This window comes from Polypterus senegalus, chromosome 4 (assembly GCF_016835505.1).
Source record: "Polypterus senegalus isolate Bchr_013 chromosome 4, ASM1683550v1, whole genome shotgun sequence".
In the NCBI taxonomy this organism is placed as follows: domain Eukaryota; kingdom Metazoa; phylum Chordata; class Cladistia; order Polypteriformes; family Polypteridae; genus Polypterus; species Polypterus senegalus.
In genome coordinates, this window is record NC_053157.1 from 223,677,607 (window position 1) to 223,699,607 (window position 22,001).

Consider the following 22,001-nt stretch of genomic DNA (forward strand, 5'->3'; position numbering starts at 1 on the left):
AATAACATTAGGTGAATAAAGGGAGCAAAGCATCATATTTTGTCCATGCTCTGGAAATATGTGGAAACCTTCCCACATGTCAGAGAAAATATATATTAGGAACACACTGTGCTCAAGACTAGTTAGCAAGCTGGGTCATTACGTGAATTTCATCATTATGTCGAGTGCAGGTAAGGTTCAACCCAGATTTAGAAATGTGCCCCTTCAAGTTGTTGAGACACTTGTGTTGAAATTATAATTATATTATAGGGCTGTATAGTGAGCACATGTCTTCTGTCAGGTCTTTTCGTTTGCCTCTGCCTCTTGGATGTATCCTTTACGTAAACCATGGAAAGAATAAGCCTGGAAAATGAAGCAGCTGGAAAGTTGCAGAGTGTTCTCATGTTCATATCTCTTGTGGTGTAGCCTGTCACGACATAGATGATTATCTTACACTTCCAATTAGAAAATTCAGGTAGTTGGTCTGATAAAATAACGCAGTAAAATTTCGCCAGTCCATTTAAGGACTGCAACACTTCACTATTCAGTGACTGCTTTCCACCTACATACATTTTCACATTTAGTGACATTATATTTGTAAAGCCTCTCAGTTTAACAGTCAATATCTGTAAGACAAACTTCCAACGCACACTGCGTTCAAGCAAGGTTGGAAGTGAAGAACGGGCTGAATCCTATCCCAATAAAGCTTTTCAAAAAAAGTGCAATGCGCATGCGTTGCATTCACGCAGCCGCATACATTTAGGGGAACTTTAAAATTTCTTCTTGTGGTTCCAGATCCAACATCCCGTGGAGTTTCCGTTAGAATGTTCAGTTGGTGAAAAGGTACGACTTGAGAAACTGCAACATAAGGTCGGGCGATTTGTATGCAAGTGGCAAAACGCGAGAAGTGAGGTGCGTAAGGAAAAAGGAATATAAACGATAACGCTTCTAGAAAACTGATCTGTGATCCAGCACAGTAAACAAGAAACGTGAATATAACGATCTGACGATAAGGCCATCATTAATAAGCACTATATGAAAAAGAAAGACGCTTATAATAAAACCTTTACTTTCACTTTTATTTTAAAGAATGAGTAATTTGTATCGTATGCCTGTGTAATCGAATTCAAGCGGTCGCCTATCCCGTCCGGCAGCGCCGGCCAAAAGACAAGGAGCAGCCCCAGTTTGGGCAGTTATCCATTACAAACCCAATGTGAAGTTTCTTATTGACAACCGTCTTTTTTTACGTTTACCGTCCGCAAAGTGGTTGAGCGTGAATGAACACATGGCTGTATGTTGTGCTCACGTGGTGGTTTAGCATCCAATCCGTGTTCTTGTTATTGCTGGTTCTAACCATACTTGTGGTTGGCTGAGAACTGTCAGAAGGGGCGGGCTTCTTGGAGAATAGGCAGCTTTTTTGGGATGGTCTCAGGCGTAGAGTTGATGGATGCGTAATGCTTTCGAGGCTTGTTTTTGATTGTGGTCTGTGTGTGTGTGTGAGAGAGAGAAACGTTTTGATCTTAGAAAAATAATGAGCATATTGAGGCGACTTACATAAATCACAACAGATGTCAACTCGTGACTGCAATAGGAGCGGGTGAATTTGTGCTTGATTACATAGCAGTAAAAGACTAACAATAATCTGCGTACTTATTTTGGGTTTACGTTAATAATGCTGTTTTTGAAATGCTTCATTAATACACACTTGATTCATAATTATGTGGCAACGTTTTCACGTGATGGGATTTGTGTTCTAAAGTTTTCTAGTCAGCGTTTGAACAATGACAGCTCTCAGCAAGGCCAGATTAAGTTCCCCCACGAATCCTTGGATGTTGTCGAAGCCCAAATCCACTCCTCACTACCCCCACCGGACACACCCAGTGAACATAATCAATGGCAATAATATACCAGCTAAACGGACTAAAGATGAGAAATCTCCAAAGCTTTATTCAAGTTAAGCTTTACTTTAGGTTTTTGTTTATTTGTGTATTACAAGGAATGTGTAGTGCATCTTAGCTGTCTTCCTCGGTGTTCCCGGACTGCATGTTGCTGTTAAAGTGCAACTGCAGTTATTTATGGCTTTCTCAATTTATCATTTTGGCTTGTTTTTGAAAATGGCAGGCATCGGTTTTAGAAAAACAGTGTTCTTTGCTTCTCTCTCTCTCTCTCTTTTTAATTTTCTTTTTGCTGCACCAGTTTGTTGCCATTTTGAATGACCTATGTGGACTTTTTTTGCGTTGTGTTAATACCTCAAATGTACGATTTCATAAAAGTGGACCGTGAGACACCTGCTCTGATCGTGTCCCACCCATATAAATCAGTTGGACACAATCTCATAATTGTGAATTGCGAAACCCACTAAAAAAGTTTTTGGGTTTAGAAGGGTTTTTTTGGGGTAGGAAGTGGTTCCCTAAAGCCTCATTCACACTTCCATATTTTGCTGAATTCTTTTCTGCAGCTGTACTAGCCAGATTAGTTCTAGTTTTGCCTCTCATCACTGTATCACTGAGGAGGAGCTTTTTACAAATGCTGTATGCTGCGTATTTTCTACACTAGCATAGTGAAATGCCCTTTTATTAAAATGAGCTTATTGGTACAATGATAAGATCATCTGCTTCGATTGCATCGTGCATATACAACCTTCTGCTCACAAGATATGCCTTAAATTCCTCTTTTTTGTACATCTTCTTGCCTTTTTTCATCAGACATTATAGCCCTTACATCCTTTTTTGTGCTTCTTGTTACCATTTTTTCTTGGGATGATGTGATGCACAGACACACGGTGCACAGTTTGCTATCCGGCACCTGCTACTTGTCTTTGTTAATCGGACATTCCTGCCCTCTTATGGACACTGGACGACGTTACACTGGAGCAAGAGCACCGATACCAGATGGACAGACATGTTATTGCTTTATATCTACTCTCTCTATAAATTGGGCTTAAATATGTTTGGTATTATTCTTTTCAGAATTTATTTAACATTAATGTGATGCTATTAGATGTTCAGATTCTTATTCCGTTTTTAAATTATAAACTAAAATATCAAGAAGGTCGTGGTTTTTATTTTTGATCGAGTAAACTTTCTTTCACAGGAACAAACTATTAAAAAAAATATCTTTTCATAACACCAATGTTTGTATTTAGGTGATTTAGTTAGCTGAAGGTTGAATTAAGATAACCATACCACTGCGATGCATACCACTTTAGTTTTTATGTGAATTTTTACTGTTATTTAAATGAGTAATTTTTTTTTTAAAGTTTTTTTTTTATCTAGTAGAATTTTAGTTAAAACGAATGGAACGTTAATTTAGTCTCGTATAAATACTCACCGATCATAGTGGACCTTAGTTTAACGGGAATACTCCGATCGGTAAGAGAGTACATATTTTATTCTCATTTCATGATTTTTACTCCGTTAAATAATAATTAATTTTTCTTTTATATATTTTTAGAATTTCATGATTTTGAGTCCAATAAATAATCTTTCTTTTGTACATTTACAGATTTTGCTAATGCTGCAACTGGGGGTTGAGCACCGAAGGCACCAGGGGGGCTTGCCCCCCCTAGTGTATGTATGTGTATATATATATATATATATATATATATATATATATATATATACATACATTCGTAGTCTGAATCACAATCTGACTGTATGGGTGGTTACCTATACCAGGTAACGCTTGTGGTTGGTCTGCAAGTCGGCAAACATCCGCCACAGTGCCCTCTTTTAGTTGCGAGAAGCAGATCATACAATGGTTGAAATAGTTTTACTGTCAAATAATGCAAAGAGTACACGACACGTGTTTCACCCTAATTCTGGGCTCATCAGATCTATCTATCTATCTCTCTCTCTATATATATAATATATATTAGAGTCAAAGTAAAAAGTATTTAAACTCCTAGGAATTATCTGTATCCATCCATCCATTATCCAACCCGCTATATCCTAACTACAGGGTCACGGGGTCCCAGCCAGCACAGGGCGCAAGACAAGAACAAACCCCGGGCAGGGCGCCAGCCCACCGCAGGGAATTCTCTCCATTTATGTCTAATTCCCATATAAAACCTGGCCGTATCTTCATGTCAGTCACAATAATGAACAAACACAGTCTCCTATAACTAAAGAGCCACAGATTTTCAGAGTATTTTTGACCATATTGAAGAAATCATTCAAACTGTGATACTGAAAGTTGGAAAAAGTAAGTGGACCCCAAGCTGATGACTTTTTAAAAAGCTCATTGCAGTCAGAGTTTAGCACACCTATGGCCTCATGTATAAACGGTGCGTACGCACAAAAATGTTGCATACAAACATTTCCACATTCAAATCGTGATGTATAAAGCCTAAACTTGGCGTAAAGCCACGCACATTTCCACGGTAGCTCCAAATTCTACGCTCGGTTTTTCAGACTGGCAGCACCCAGCATCAAAGCAGTGCTATTGTTCCTGTGGGTTACCCTTTCTTTTTTAGATCCACATCCCTGACGCGGCTTTATAAATACACTGAAATTAACCGCATATTGTTTATTAGTTTAAGATATCTGATTGTAATTAACCTGTAACAATATAATGGTCCACAGAATGGCCATACTATTCCAAATATCATAACTGCTTTAGCGTTGTTACTCTCACTGCACCTTCTTCTTCTTTCAGCTGGTCCCGTTAGGGGTTGCCACAGCGGATCATCTTTTTCCATATTACTCTCACTGCATCACTCAGAGTATTTATATCACTGTATCTGAGTGTGAATCAGAGCAGCAGCTGATCGGATTGATTGATACGGTAAAGGAGGGGGGGGTGTAAGGCGAGACCTGGGGGAGGAGGGCTGGAGAAGGTGCTAGAAAGTTGTGTTTGGGGTTACGAAGTCAGCGATTGTTCAAGTAAAACTTTTGTGACACTTTATCATGTCAGTCACTACAGTATCAAAGAAACGATAGAAAAGATTGCATTACCGCAAACAAAAGGTGATTAATCATCAGAACCAGGTGTAATTGAAAAAATAGCAGGACAAATCGAGGTCAGAAATAAAAGGCAAAGAGCAGAAAACAAAGTCTTTTCGCATTCACATCATTCAATGCACAAAACATGGATTTACACAAAATACGGACCATAGGCTATGAGAATCTGTGGTCCCAGAACAGTTAAAGCAATGACAAGCTGAATTTCAAAGAATACACAGTTCGGTCAGGTGTATATTTATAATCACGGAGAAGCAAAGCAAATTTTAACAGGCAAAAAGAAAGGTAATGTATACATTCCGGGAATAACATTACACAGGAAAGGAGATCATGATATGCCATTCGTATTAAAATGTTTACAGTTTACCGTGAAAATAGCTTTTGCTATGACAATCAATAAATCACAGGAACAAACATTAGAAAAAGTCGGATTATTTATTAGAGAAACAGAAACAATAGTCACTCACAGGCAGTTATAGGTTGCGTTGTCACAATGGGTCTCCAAAAAATATTGTTTTTCTAATGAAGCTTTAAAGTACAAATGCAAATAATGAAATTGAAACAATTCCAAAAAAAAAAAAAAATTAAATTGTATATCCGATTAACCAAACATAGGGGTTGGCAAGCAAAGCGAGCAGGGGGTGAAGCCCCCTAGTTATTTTACATTTTTCTTTAATTATTAGGTATTTTTGGCCCATAAGGGTTTTATTTTGAAGAATTTTGATTCTGAAATTATTTCATACTTTTTCATTTTGACCAAGTTAATATTTTTTGATGTCTTTTTTGATATTATGTAATGCCAAATTTTATTTTTTTTTTTTGTGGACTTTTGTGTGCAGTTGCTGCTTCATTGCTATTCTTGAACGACTGGAATTGTGCAATGCATGATATCATCGTCATGATAATATAATGATCAAAGATGTGTACTTCCAAGATTGTGAATTCTTAACTAAACTATTGGTTTAGGACAAGGATTTTTTGGCAATGACTTTTAAAATGTACAATTTATCATCCAATCTACCCTATGTTTCACATCCTGGTGGACTTTAACACCTGCCTTCTAAATTCTCTGTTGCTTTCTTGAAACAGAATAGTTCTTAACTTTTCAAAGTAATTATCGCTCTTCTCCTCTCCTAGGTAAAAAGGAGACTGACCCCAAAAAGTAAATGGCCTAATATGTGATCAGAGTCCAGAGACTTCGTGCAGGTTTCACCAGTCTTGTTTAGTGATGCATATTGAAGAGGATTCTTCCAGGGTGAAAATGTTTCCCTGTCTTTAAGGAGACCAAGGCACACAGATCGATTTGTGATAGGAAGCACTGAAATCTGGCAGGTGTCATCGTCATCATCTACATCACTATTTGTCATGGTTAAAGAGGAGTTTTTTGAGCCAGGATTAATGGCCATCAAAGAAGAGGTTAGTGACCCCAGATATGGAATCGATAGAGTCATTAAGGAGGAGATTTATGACCCTGCGTATGAAATCATCACAGCAGGATGTGAAGCAGAGAACATTTCATTTAAAGCGGCTCTTAAGCTCAAGGACTGTCCCGATCTGAAGCACACAGTACATTTGGGAAATGTAATGGTCAAGAAGGAATTGATTGAGGAGCTGGAGGACAACTACAACTGCAGAGGACCAAAAGAGGATGCAGCGTCAACTTCGATCAACAAGTCTTTAATAAGTGAGTTCAACAGAATATAATGTGTTAGAATGAAAGAGAAGAATGCAAGGTTCGTTTAACATCAGGGGGAAACTCTTTGCTTTTTACACTGATATTTAACCTCCGGTCCATTGCTCTTTACACATGTATTCAAGTATGAAAACCCCTTCACTTTTTCACATTGTGTTATGTTGCACTTTAATACTAAAAATCATATAAACTAACCTTTTTCCTTCATCCAGCAAAACTCAATACTCCAGCATGACAAAGTGAAAACAGGAGTTAAAAATTTGCAGATTTGTTAAAAATGTTTAACAAAAAAAAAAACAAAAAAAAACAATTATCCTACTAAAACAAGCATTCAGACCTTTTGCTTCTTACTTAGTTGTGGCAGTGACTCCAGCCGAGAGTCCTCTTAGGTCTGATGTGACAAGCTTTGCTCACCTGGATTTGGGGATTATTTTGCCATTTCTGCCATTCTTCTCTGTAAATCCTTTCAAGCTCTTTCAGGATAGATGGAGACCATCGGTGGACAGCTAGTTTCAGCTCTCTCCAGAAATGTTCACTTCCAGGCTTTGGCTGAGCCACTCAAGGACATTCATAGAGTTGTCCTTAAGACACTCTGAAATTGTGTTTTGAAAGGTGAACTTCCAGCCCAGTCTGAGGTCCAGAGTACCTTGAAGCAGTGTTTTATTAACAATATCACTGTACTTTACTCAGTTCAGTGGTCCCTCTGCTCTGACTAATCTCCCCTGATGCTATTGCCACCATGCTTCGTCATTGGAATGGTACTGCACAAGTGATGAGTGGTATCTGGTTTCCCCCAGATGTGATACTTAGAATTGAGGCCACTCTTAATGTAACCAGACCATACCATGTTTTTTTAGAGTCTGAAAGGCCTCAATGTGCCTTTTTGCAAACCCTAAGCATGTTGTCATGTGTCTTTTACAGAGGAGAGGCTTCCATTTGGTGATTGGTGGAGTATTGGAATGATGGTTGTCCTGGAAATGTCTTCCATCTCCACACAAGTTCTCTTGTACTCAGCCAGTGTAACCATTGTGTTCTTGTTCACCTCTCTTACCAAGGGTCATTTTTCCCGAATTGCTCAGCTCTAGGAGGACTTCTTGTTGTTCTAAACATATTCCTTTTAAGAATGAAGAAGGCTACCTTCTTGGTATCTTGGTAACCTTTGGTACTGTATCCTTCCTTAGATCTGTGCCTTTGCACAATCCTGTCTCCAATCTCTGCATGTAGTTCCGTTGATCTCATGGCTTGGTGTTTGCTCCTTCTGTATACAGTGGGCATCAAGAGAAGAGAGGGAAGGAAAAACAGTGCTTGTTGCACAGTCTACAGAGAGCTAAGAAAAGGAATTAAGATAAGGAAGTTCAGTCAGGACAGATGTAGAAGAGGTGGTAAGGAGAAAGATTTTATTGCATTTTGAAAAGTGAATGATGGGGAGGAGGTACAGTATAACAACAGCAAAAGAAATAGAAAAAGTGGTCTGAGATATGTAACGGAGTGAAGGATGGGGAGGTTGTGACTGAGAGAAGGAAAAAGAAACCAGATAAGCTGTGAGAGTCAAGGTTGATGTTGAGGTCTCCTAGATGGAGAACAGGATCTGATCATAGAAATACAAAAGAGAGAAAGAAATTCAATTCACAAAATTTGCATGTGGGAGGATGATTGATCACAATGAGAAGCAAGTTACAGGGCAAGGTTGCTTGAACAGAATGACATTCAAAAAGTAAAAAATGAGAAGGTGCAGTAAATATCCAGTTTAAAGACAAGAGAAGACTAGTGACACCACCTTTCCCAGAGGCATGTGGAGTGTGAGAAAACCTGTAAGAGTAGTAAAGTGCAGAAGGAGTTACGAGTTGCATGAAGTGATCCACGTTTCTGCCTGAACCAGGAAGTCAAGATTTAATATGAGAGGTTTAAGCAGTGACAAAATCCGCCTTGTTGGAAACTGAGTCCACCAGATATCAAAGGCCTTGAGGGAAGAGAGATTTGGTTAGAACGAATGGAGACCTACCAGCATGAGAGGTGGATATGGCAGCGGGATGAAATATCAGGAATAGGGGTAGTGTAAGGGAGGAAGACCTGCTGGAAAAACAAAATGTCAGAAATAAGAGAGAATTGAAGATAAGCTGGATATTGAGGACTATGACTACTTCACTGAAGGTAACTGAACACTACTGGATCAAAAAGATATCCGACAAAGACGGACAAAATAAACCACTTGACAAACATTTTAGTAGAAGAGCATCCTCAACAGCTGCTTAAATAGGTAAAATCACTCTATTGCTAACTAACCTCACTTAACAGATAGTCACCAACACTGGGCAGCAGGCTAAGTGTCTTGATCATACCTAAATCGGTCATCAACAATACCTTGCTTTGAAGCTAAAGGAGACACAAAACACAGCAAAGACCTTGAACAGTAATGCCACCACAGCAACAAATGCCTGAATCCTAACCAAATTCCTATCATCAGTTTCTGTACAAGCTTCACTTTTATGCACTGGAAGGTGCATTGAAAGGTGTTAATCACATAAGAAATGTACTTTTTACCCTTGTTATATGATAAATGTTAGAATTAGAAAAAAGTATTGCACTACAAGCCAAATAAAACACCCTATCTAAGAGGTGGATCAGCCCAATAGTTTGAACAAAAATTGAATTCAATTGAAGTGAATTGGTAGAACTGACATATGGGCAGCTTCTTAAAGATATATGTAAAGGGCAAAATGTGTGCCAGTGCTGCTGGGATACTGTAAGAGCCTTATCTATCCCATTTCCTAACCCACTTACCCATTGAGGGGTGGCAGGCTAAGCTGGATCAGTCCCATCAGTCATTTGGCGCAAGGTAGGAACAACAGCTGGTCAGGGCAAGCACACACACATACATTCTGATTTTTATTTGTTACTTACACTTGAACTGCGTTATACTTGTAGAGTCTAATAGTCAAAGTAGGAAAAGCTAGAATATTATATCTCATCCTATTGCTACATAATCTTTTAATAAGTTATTTTGAATTATGTATTAATGAACATAAAATTTGTAAAATATTAGTTTGGTCCACATTACATTTTTACTGGTCTCAGACGTTTATATGTGGGGAGTGTCAACCTAGAAGTTTAATTGAATTGTTAAAGCAGGTTTAGGGACTGGTAACCAAACCTGTTAAATATTAATCACCACATGCTACGCCCAGAGGTCTGGAACTGCAGAGTAAACCTTAAGGGCCTTAATGTTGCCACTGCCTCCAGATAATCTCACCCCTTAGCCTAAGGAAGAGAGATGGATAATCTGGGTGTACTCCCTCACCCATGCCCAGTTCTAGCCACTATAAAAGCCAACCACAAATGCACAATTTACACAATTTTAAGCGCAGTTTGACAATAACACTTAATCGTTGTAATTTATAATGCCATTCTGCAGTCTGGAGTGAGCCTGTAGTACATCAGATTTTCCAGGAATGCAATGGTCCTGTCGGCCCTTTATGCTACCCTGTTGCTTTTCCAACCTGCAAAGTTGATAGCCATGTACCAAGATAAACTGGGCAAATGAGGACGCAAATATCCAGCCAACGGGTAGGTGCAAAAGTGACAATGCTTTTATTAAAAACAATCAAACACTACTCAAAAAGTGCAGTGCATTACGTTATTCTTCCATAAATAAATAATCCATAAAATCAGTGAAATGTGGAAGGTTAAAATATCCAGTAAATAAATATTCCATTGAAATGAGGTTAAAATCCAGCAGGAAGCAGTCCTATAAATACTCATGAGCCCTGATGCATCCCTCTGAAATCTGACATCTTCCCGGCTTTCCCTATACAGATCTCGCAGCACGAGGAGAAGTCAACCGTCAGACATGGACAACCCTTTGATTCTGTCCTGTGTTCCACGGGGTGCCTCTGAGCCCAGCTCCCTCCGACTCCCACTGCCATTCCCCAGCCTTGTGGGGAAGAGTCCTCCGGAAGTATTATTGGTTGCTCCTGCTCCTTAGCCGTGCAAGAGCAACCATCAGTCCCTTCTTGAGCGCCGGCCACACAGTGTATCCCCAGGACTCACATTCCCATCTGCCTACTCCTGCCCTTCTCTCCATCCTTTAACCTCCATCTCTCTTTTTGTTTTCTCTTCTGTTCTTTCCTTTAATGTCCCCCTCTCCGCCCTGCAGGCTCCTTATATTGGCTTGATAGGGCACAGGTGTGAGGTGCTGCTACCTCTGAGTCATGAATGAGGCGCCTGACTGATCTGCTTGCTTTTACAGGTGTATGTGCAATCAGCCAGCACACCAATCACCCCCGGAGTGAAGAGTGCTCATGCACACCCGTGCCCAATTCGAGCCTGCACACTATTGGGATGCAATTACTTAAAGTTTGCACAATGCCACGGACCGCTTATTACAAGGAGGCATAAGGGGACATGCAGTGCCATTGAATGTATACAGTGCCTATAGAAAGTATTCATCTCCTTGGAAGTTTTTAGAATTTTTTGTTATTGGTGATACTCTGTTTGATCAGCCACTTTGCTGATTTTCATGCCAAATGACATCAAATCAGTGAAAAGCATCAGTGTTTATAAGTATTATGTAATGTAACTGCATTATTAGTATTAATGCTACTTGAGGAAGCGTGTCGGTATAGTTTTTGTTGTCAGAACATCCTGTAAATGGTGAGCAGGTAGCCTGACTTTAGAAGAGGGAGAATGAACACAGGAATATTGATTTTAGTTTTCATTAAAAAGGCACCTGAGGAAATCTCCTGGGTATAGAGAGGAACAGCAGACATGTATGTTGTCCAGCAGAAAGTCTCAGGTGCACCTGAGGCAAAACTTAGAGAAACTGTTATAAAGGAATACTACACATATTGGTTCAGCAGTGACCAGTTCTGGACAATAGCAAACAATGTGACAAATGTCTGTGGAAAACAGAAAAAACGCTGAAGACAGGATTCCTGGTGAATGAATGAGGGGGAGAGATGGATCTTCTATTCAAATGCACAGTATTTTGGGAATAATTTCTTTCCTTTTGATCTTCAATGCAGTGTTAATAATATATTACCAAAATATGCAAACATTTTGACCGCATGAATGGATAATGGACACGTGAATTATGCAAAATGGGTTATGTGAGATTTTTCTTTTTTCCATGGATGTTTTTCACATTGTTTACCGTTGGTCACCACTGTGTCCCATTCAAGCTGATTCTTCATTATGTCCATTCAACACTAAAACATGAGATTGAAAATTTTTCTCAGCCACCACTGCAAACTATGGAAGCCGAGAGAGGAAGTGTAATATCATTATTTTTTTTAAACTATCTACTCAAGATAACAGACTAGACTAATTTTATTGTGATCTTGAGAAAATGAACTTTGTTTTCTAATGATAATGGAACAATTTTATCATGATCTCGAGAAAACTAAACCTTTGCTCCTGGCATCAGGCTCGCTTACATTGGAACGCCTATACAGCTAAAGCCTTGCTAATCGTCTTCTTAAATGATGGACGCTAACATTAGTACTTTCTAAACTAAGGCATCAACATATTTCAGCCTGCATCAGCCCTTGATTGAACAAAAATGTGATGCACTGATCAATACAGTTCTGCTCTTCTGCCATTTCAAACACGACGTGGCTTCAATAAGCTAAACATTAAACGTTAGATACAATTATTTCATAATTTTGAGAAAACAAGATCTTCGAGATAAAATGAGTCCGTTATATCTCAAGGAAACTATTTTAAAAAAAAAACGATATTGCACGTCCTCTCTCGGCTTCTGTAACAAACTACATGGGATAAGTAACATTAAATTATATATATATATATATATATATATATATATATATATATATATATATAATTTTGGGGTGGCATATTTCTTTACCGAGTTCAGACCTTTTCATTTTATCCTTTAATTAAAATGGACACTGCTTGTCTAAAGGTGGATGGTGAGTGAGCTTGTGTTCAGGCACACTGAATTAGGAAAAACCAGAAGAAGGAGAATACCCCCTCGCTGATTTGGAAACAGTAGGTTTCTTAGCAGTAGAGACAAATGGGTCTGTTTTATGTGTGCCTTCTTAAGCCTGGCAGCCTTGTATCTTCTTGATAAATACCGTATGACCATTTTATTTGAAATGTAAGTCAAGTCAGTAAAAATCATTTATAAAATACCTATATAACAACACAGAACATAATGAAATATCAAATATAAAATACAAGGACAATATAAAAGTCATCAAATCTACCCAAAAGGCTGTCTGAACAGATGCATTTTAAGTTAAATAATTCAACAGATTCCGATTTCAACATCGATAACCTTTAATGTAGAAATGTGCAAAGTGCTACACGTAGGCAAAAGCAACATCAATTAGGAGTACAAGATGGGAGACAACGGAGTTACAGGAAGCAACCTCTGAAAGGATTTAGGGGTTTATGAGGGCACAACATTTTGATCAACTAAGCAATGTACATAAGCAACTAAAAAGGCAAATAAAATGTTAGGTTATATCATAAAAACTGTTGAATTTAAGTCAAGGGACATTATGCTCTATATAATGCGCTAGTGACCCCTGTTCTGGTCACCGCATTACAAGAAAGACATAGCAGCACTTGAAGCTGTGCAGAGGAGAGCAACCAAGTGCATCCCAGGACTTAAGAGACTCAGAGAATTAAACCTGTTTAGTCTCGAGCAGAGGAGACTTCATTGGGACCTAATCCAGGGATTTAAAATTCTCAAAGGGATTGATAAAGTTGATCCAGAATAATTCTTTCAGGTTAAGAGCGAATCATGTAGCCAAGGACACCAGTAGAAATTAATGGGACGTGCATTTAAAACTGAAGCCAGGAAGCACATCTTTACACAAAGAATTATGGGACTCTGGAACAAACTACCACGACATGGAGCTGAAGCAGAAACCTTGACAACCTTTAAGAAAAATCTGGTTGAGATAATGGGGCAGATTAGCTATTAGTTAAACAAATGGGCTTGCTGGATTGAAAGGTCTCTGCTTGTTTGTCAAATTTCTTATGTTCTTAACTTTGGAATAATTGCCTAAGAAAACCTGATCAAAGTACCCCTAATTTCAACTGTGAATCACGTTGGCCTTCCTTTTTTTTGACATTAACAGAAAGACGCTTTAATGTTAAAGTGAAAACAGATCTCTACACAATGATGTAGTTTAATTACAAATATAAATTGGAAAATACCTGATCACAGAAGTGTCCACCCCTTTAATATGACCCCCTAAATCATCATTGGTGCAGTCACCTGTGTGACTTTTCAGTTGACTGTAGTCTAAAGGTATCTGACTATATGTGGAAGGACCAAATTGCAGTGAGTATGTAGACAACCAAGACTATGGAGGAATATTTCGGACAAAATGAAATAAATAAATAAATGCGTAAATAAATAAAAGTACTGTGAAATGTGAGCATAAATAAATAAATGTGTCATGAAATGACAGCCTTAATAAATAAATATGTCATGAAACGAGAGCATAAATAAATAAATTTGTCACGAAATATGTTTTTCGTTGCTTATTTATTTATTTCATTTTGTCCGTAACATTCCTGCAAACCGTCATGAAATACGGCTTGAAATAAAACTGTCACCTTCACTCGTCAAAGTTGAGAGGGTGGGCTCTAACACGCCCTCTAGTTACTGATTGGTGAATCGATAGCACAAGAATTAATTAGAAAAATGCTTACTACTGCCGATGAAATGGATTCTGCCGAAGATATTACGTATTTCAGAGAGAGAATTGAAGATTTATCGGAAGAAATGACAATGTTGGCGGCCCTTTTAGACTCCGATATAGATGAAACTATTTTTGAAATTAGCAAAGAACAGGTGAAACGGACTCTACTACACTCCAGTTCAGGTGACGCAGTTCCCTGCTCTGGACGTCCATCCTTTGACATTCCAGCTGAGTCAATAGAACACCTTCTGTTATGCGGTTTAAAAGTACAACAGATTGCAGATCTATATGGTGTATCGGAGAAGACGATCACAAGACGAATGAGCCAGTTTGATATACAGTAAGCTGCAACGGCTGTATTAGTTTAGGTACCTTGACATGGAATGCCCAAAGCAGCTCCACCTAATATTTTGAACTGAACAACTTTACCACTGATCAGAGCTGTACAGTTGTTTGAAAAAGTAGCTGCGAATATGCAACTGACTTTGTACTCGTAAAACAAGGGTCAAATACTCAGTTCTAAAAGGGCCGCCAACATTGTAATTTCTTCCGATAAATCTTCAATTCTCTCTCTGAAATACGTAATATCTTCGGCAGAATCCATTTCATCGGCAGTAGTAAGCATTTTTCTAATTCATTCTTGTGCTATCGATTCACCAATCAGTAACTAGAGGGCGTGTTAGAGCCCACCCTCTCAACTTTGATGAGTGAAAGTGACAGTTTTATTTCAAGCCGTATTTCATGACGGTTTGCAGGAATGTTACGGACAAAATGAAATAAATAAATAAGCAACGAAAAACATATTTCGTGACACATTTATTTATTTATGCTCTCATTTCATGACATATTTATTTATTAAGGCTGTCATTTCATGACACATATATTTATTTATGCTCACATTTCACAGTACTTTTATTTATTTACGCATTTATTTATTTATTTATTTCATTTTGTCCGAAATATTCCTCCATACAAGACAAAAGAATACACCAAGCAACTCTAATAAAAGGTAGTTGAAAAGCACAAGTCCGGAGATAGAGACAAAAAAAATCTCCAAGTCACTGAGTATCCTGTTTAATCAATCATGAAAAAATGGAAACATGCACAGCTGGAGCAGGTGGTCCACAAAAACTGAAGACGACAAGTGAGGGAGGCCACCAAGAGACCTCTGAGAACACCGAAGTAGTCACAAGCTACATTGGATTATATCGGAGAGACCGTGCAGATAACTGCACAAAGTCACAGATCAACGATAGTGGCAAAGAGAGGACATCTTGGCAGAACGGGGGAGACTCTGGGAGAAAGTTCAGTGGTCTAATGACTCTTATTGACATCAGATTAAAAGCCATGTTACACTGCACATTATCAAAAACCTGCCACCCCCACCGTGAAGCATGATGGGAGTAGCATCAGGCTGTGGGGACGATTCTCAGCATCAGGTCCTGGAAGGGTTGTGAGGTGGGAACTGAATGCCCCAAAATACACAGAAATTCATCTTACAGAAAAAATACTAATTCATTCTTCAAGAAACCTGCACCTTGGGAGAAGATGTGCTTTCCAGCAAGACAATGACCCCAAGCATAAAACCAAAGACACAGAGAAATGGCTTCAGAATAACAATTTTAATGTTCTGGAGTGGCCAAGTCAGAGTCCAGATCTCAATCCAATGGAAAATTTGTGGCTGGACTTGACAAAGGCTGTTCACTCACAATCAGCATGACACCTGACAGAGCTGGAGGAGTTTTGGAAAGAAGAATGGGAAGAAATGGCAGAGCGGATATAAACAGACCTATCCACAAAGACCCCTAAGGCTGTCATTCCTGCCATCTACTAAATATTGACTTGAAGAGGGGTAAGTACTTATGACATTAATTATTTTGTATTTCTGTTGAACTTAAAGCATTTTGCAGAGATTTGGTTTCACTTGGACATTAAAGAGTCTTTTCTGTTGTCTAAAAGCCAAATTAAATCCACTATGATTCAAAATCCGCCTTAATAAACAGATCATGTGTCTGTGTGTGTATGTGCCTGTGTATATGTGTGTCCATCCATTTGCTATGTTTCTGTTATATGCCATTTGATGTGGGGTTTGTAAAAGCAGTGCTAATGTTTGTGAAACGCCATCTGTTGGAATTGAAAAATGCAGTGCATTTTATTAGTACAAGTATTACCAAATACATTCCAGTAGATGGTGTATTGAAAACATTGAATACGCTGAGATCTACATTGATTACTTCAATTTCAACCTGTCTATATTATTATATAGATGTATAATAATAAAATGTGAAAACTTCCAAGGCAGTTACTATAATAGATTTCATACCGAAAATGACTGGTGTGAAAATGGTGGAAGCCATCAAACTGCTAGTGATATTTTGCCACTGATAATACTGAGCACTGAAGACAACAGAAATTATTTTCAAATCACGGACATGTTATTAGCCTGTTTTTTTAAGTATTTTTAATCTTTTATCTGTTTGTTCTTTTTAGACAGGATGTTCTGGAAATATGACAGGGAGGATATGCAAACAATCCAAATTGCATCGTCTGACTTTCCCAGTCTTCCTCTTGTGAAGATGTACATCAATTCAGAAGGTCTAACCCAAGGAAAGTCAAAGAACAGCTCAAGTAAATCAACCAGAGATGCAGAGGAGATTGTTGAACCAACAGCCATAATGATGCTGGAAACAATCCCCAACAATACATCACTTTGTGTATGCACTCACTGTGGAAAAAAGTTCACAACTAAACTAAAACTTGAACAACATCAGAAGAATCACAGCAGACAGAAGCTTTATAAGTGTACCTGCTGTGGAAGGAAGTTCACATCCAAGTTCTCTCTTCAAAAACACGAGTGGCTTCACGCCAGAGAAAAAACTTACAGCTGTACCAAATGTACAATGACATTCGCGAAGAAAGACAAACTTGAGCAACACTTGCAGAAGCACATTGCACTTAACTTTTGTTGTCCCGATTGTGGCGTAAAGTTTATAGATAAAGTTAGTCTTGAGTACCACCAGAAAGGTCACATAAAGACATCTCACCGCTGTACAGAATGCGGTAAAGGATTTACAAATAAGTACTCCCTTAAACGACACAGTATGGTTCACACTGGTGAGAGACCTCATATTTGCGGTGAATGTGGGAAGAACTTTGTCAGGAGACAACATTTACAGATCCATCAGAGAATTCATACCGGTGAAAAGCCATATTGTTGCAGTAAATGTGGAATGAAGTTTGCGTGGAAACATCAGTTTCAGAATCACAACATTTTTCATACTGGAGTGAAGCCACACTGTTGTAAGATATGTGGAAAGAGATTTCGTGAGCAATATCATCTCCAACGCCACTATCAAAATCACATGGGGAAGAAGCGGTTTGAGTGCACTGAATGTGGACAGAGGTTCACCTTAAAGACCAGTCTTCAAAGTCATGAAAAAATTCACTCTGGAGAGAAGCCCTATTGCTGTTCAGAGTGTGGGAAAAGTTTCATACAGAAGAACAGCCTTAGGCGACATCAGATGATTCACACAGAAGACAAGCCCTACTGCTGTGCGGAGTGTGGGAAGCGGTTTATACGCAACAGTCAGCTTGAGGGGCATCAGAAACAGCACACCGGTGTGATTTTAGTTAAAATGAGACATGGCAGCAAGCCTTGAGTGGCAGGCTAAAAATCCAATATGCTTTCATAAATTGGATGGTCACGTAATTGAACCTAAGATAACTCATTTGGACCGTTGTGTCAACAAAGTAAAATTTACTTAAATACTTTACTAATATGGCTGTTCAGCGTATTTGGTTATTACTTTTCAATTCGTTCAAAACAAGGCAATATAAAAGATATGGATGTGGCCAAAAGTGCCCTTTCACAATTTGAAAAAGAATCAGTTTTTCAGTGCAATAAATTGAAACTGGTGGAATTAGTTTGCATTCACCATTCTATAATCCATAAATCAGACACTTATCTTTTGATTTAGGACTTAACATATTGTTTTTAAAAAATAAATATGATTGGGACAACTAGACTTGTACTTTTTAGCACGCCAATAACTGCAATCCAGCATTTTCTATAGCTCTGAATGAGACTTCCCTTGCAAAATAAAGCAAAGGACATGGACAAAATTATTGGGGCCCTTTAGAAGACCTCATTGAATAGTTGTGATCATCTCAAGCAGAACAGTCACTCTTATTAGCATCAAAGGAGACTTCAGTCTTATGATCAGTCACTCAGCTTATTTAAAGGTTTCCAGAAAACACTGGACTTGTAACTCTCCTTCAGGACTTGACCATCTTCTCAGAGGCCAACTGGAGGAAGCAAATAAAATGAAACTTTAAAGTACCAGGAGCAAACGGAACAATGTCAAAGGGCAGGCTCTCAAACCCCCCTGTGAGCCCATTAGGGTGGGCTGACTGGGATTTGTAGGTCACTCACTGTATAAAGCCCAAATGCTCTTGGGCCTCACAGAGGTGAAAAGGAAGGTCATCCAACTATTTTTTTGAAGCTGCAGAAAGCCACTGTGGCTCTGAATTAAGAGGGCAGATCCATGGTCATTTGCTGCTTGGAGGCAATTCAGGATTTGATCAACCTTGGCTGGGTCATCTGGGCTATGAAAGACTCTAAACACCAGATGACCTCAGGTCCCATCACTGAAGATGCACCCCAGAGCATCCATAAGATGTATTTCACAACAATGGAATAAAGTCCTCACTCGACTGTGTTGCGTTATTTTGTGATCATCACATTGAACATGGACAAGTGAATTTGGGTTTGTACTGATAGTTTGAATACTGGAGAAAGGACCAAAGACACATCAAGACAAGAGTAAGAATGACATCCAGGATCAAGCATATAATATTTTCATGTCCCATCATCCATTGCTGTCTGGATAAAAGGGTTCCATAGTAGAAGACCAAACTTCTGACAGAAAAAGCCAGACAGAAGTTTGTAAAAATGCATGTGGACAAACCATAGAATTTGTGAGACAGATGAAACTAAATAAGTGTTTTTGAAAGATGCAACATCTCTATATTCACAGAAGACAACCTGAAGCTTACAAAGAAAAAACAAAGCATGAAACATGGAGGATGCTTATTAATGTTGTGGGGTTGCTGTGCTGCTCTGGCACCAGATGCCTTGAATCTCTGCAGGGCAGAATGAAAGATTATCAAAGCATTCTGGAGTAAACATTCTGCCTAGTGTCAAGAAAGCTACATCTTAGTCACAGGTCCTCCAAAATATTCATCCAAGACCAATTAAGAAGGAGCAGAAGAAAATACTGGAAGTGGTCTGCTATGAGTTCTGATCTGAATCCTATCTGACATGAACTGAAAGAGCTGAATCTCACAGTTAGGAGAAGGCAGCCATCAAACCTGACAGAACTGGAACAGCTTGTTTAAGGAGAGTGAGACACATACAAGTCTCATTCTGAGCTGACAAAAGCACTTGATTGCAGTTGTTGCCTCCAAAGTGTGTGCTAAAAATATTAGGGATAGAAGTCACAATATTTATCAGTGTCATTTTCATTTTTTTCATTTGTTTTTTTAAATAAAATAAGTCTTAAATCCAAAGCAAAGGATCTGCTGAATGAAATAAAGAATGGTGGATACCAAATATCTTTGGCACTTTCAGCTTATTTCATGGGAAATGGTGATTCTTTTTTAAATAGTGGAAGGGTACTAATACTTTTGGCTGCATATGTAACTCGAACTAAGAAATACAATCTTATATAACCCAAGTTGTTAAGTGGCTACACTGGTTTCCAGCAAAGTTTAGAGACAGTTTTAAAATCTTCCATTTCATATATACAGTTACACAACATATTAATGCCTGTATTCCAGTTTTCATAAAACTCCCAGGGTAAATACAAATACAGTAGGAGATGAGCCTTGGATGATGGGGCTTGTACATACTTGAATTGAGCTCTCAACACTAATATTACAGATGCCTCATCGGTCTTGGCATTTTAAATTTGAACATTTCATTTTTATATTAATGTTTCTTAAAATGTGGGTCTGAGTCGGGTCTGCCGACCCTCTGGGACGACGACTGACAGCAATTCCAAATGGGGGATGGATATCCTGCATGATACTTTGTGGCGATTGTGTGTCACAACACAAGAAAGGCAAAACTGGGACACTGATTTATATATTTTTAGAACTGCTTCTGGGCTATCCATGCTGCCGTTTTAAATAAGGGGTGCATCTTTAGGATTGCTGCTTTGTTTTTGTTAGTTTTGTTTTAGTGTCCACTGGTGACCAACAAACCTTATGAATGTAAGAATGTCCTGGGGGCTGAATGACCAGCTGACCAAGATGAAATTTTTGTTCTCTCTTTTACTTAGATTAATACTTAACTATTTAATTATTAAAGATGTGTGTGTATTTTTATACACATTTTCATGGTCGTTGTGTTTTACTACATTTTATTTTAAATATAGATTTACATTTTTTTACTTAGTAGATACTCTTATCCAAAGCAACTTGCGAAACAGGATAAAACAACATCAGTCTGGGGGACTGTGTGAAATGTGTAAGAACAAGATTACAAAATTGATTACCACAAGTAAAAACATCAGAAGAAAGACCACCACAAGACTAGCAATTCACATTAAATCTATTATTACTTATTACTTGGCAATTTAGAACATTTGAGATACAATTGGTTACGTTTTTTGTAGCAGAAGCAGGTCAAGTGACTTGCTGATGGTCACATGGTGTCAGTAGTGGGATTTGAAAGCCCTAGCCCCTACTCCACACTGCCTGTGCATTAGCAATTAGAAGGCTATTCTCAGCACAACAGATTCCTCTTTACACACACTAAGGACATCAGTAGTTTGGAGATCATTCCACCAGTGAGGAGCTACACATGAAGAGTCCGGATTGGGATTTGATACCACCTAGAGGAGGTGCCAGAAGACGCTATTCATCAGCTGACCTGAGTTAGCAAGAAGGAGCACAGGACCTCATGAGTACCTCCATATACAGTGTATTCAGAAAGTCCTCAGATCACTTCACTTTGTGTTGTAGGTTTAATTTGAAATGGATAAATGTACCATTTATCTGAGCATCAATCTACACAATAACCTACAAAGTCAAAATGACATGATTTTAGAATAGTTTGCAAAATACTTGAAAATCAAAAATTACAAGCTCCCATTTCTGTAAGTATTTAGAATCTTTATTCAGTACTTCGTAGAAGCCTCTTTGGCAGGTAATTCCAGCTTCAAGTCTGCTTGGTAAATCTCTACCCTTTGAACATCTGGATGTGTAGTTCATTCCTGAGTGCTCCTCTCAAACATCATTCGATTGGATTGTCTGTAAATTCCCATAATCTAATTTTTATACAGATGTTCTGTGAGGTCTGGGCTTTGGCTAGGCCACTCAGAGCTGGGGATGATCCCATGCTGGTCTGTTCTTATTACGTATTTACGGATATTCAACTAACATTGTGGATTACTACCCTGCTGCAGTGTGCCTCAAAGATGCGGACTAGTAGTGGATCAAGACTAAGTGCAGCTGCAGTGTTGAAGAAGTACAAAGTTTAAAGGGGAGCAAGCTGCATATTAGCTTCCATCCATCCATTATCCAACCCCCTATATCCTAACTACAGGGTCACAGGGGTCTGCTGGAGCCAATCCCAGCCAACACAGGGTGCAAGGCAAAAAACAAACCCTGGGCAGGGAGCCTGCTCAC

At 38.7% G+C, this 22,001-nt stretch overlaps 1 protein-coding gene across 1 annotated transcript; it reads left to right on the top strand.

Annotated features, from left to right (window-relative positions):
• The first annotated feature begins 716 nt into the window (after positions 1-716).
• LOC120528065 (gastrula zinc finger protein XlCGF26.1-like) lies at positions 717-20,702 on the top strand. Its single transcript, XM_039752056.1, has 3 exons — positions 717-891; positions 6,078-6,624; positions 16,800-20,702. The coding sequence occupies exons 2-3, from the start codon at positions 6,306-6,308 to the stop codon at positions 17,966-17,968; spliced, it is 1,488 nt and encodes a 495-aa protein (XP_039607990.1). The 5' UTR covers positions 717-891; positions 6,078-6,305; the 3' UTR covers positions 17,969-20,702.
• Positions 20,703-22,001: the final 1,299 nt, after the last annotated feature.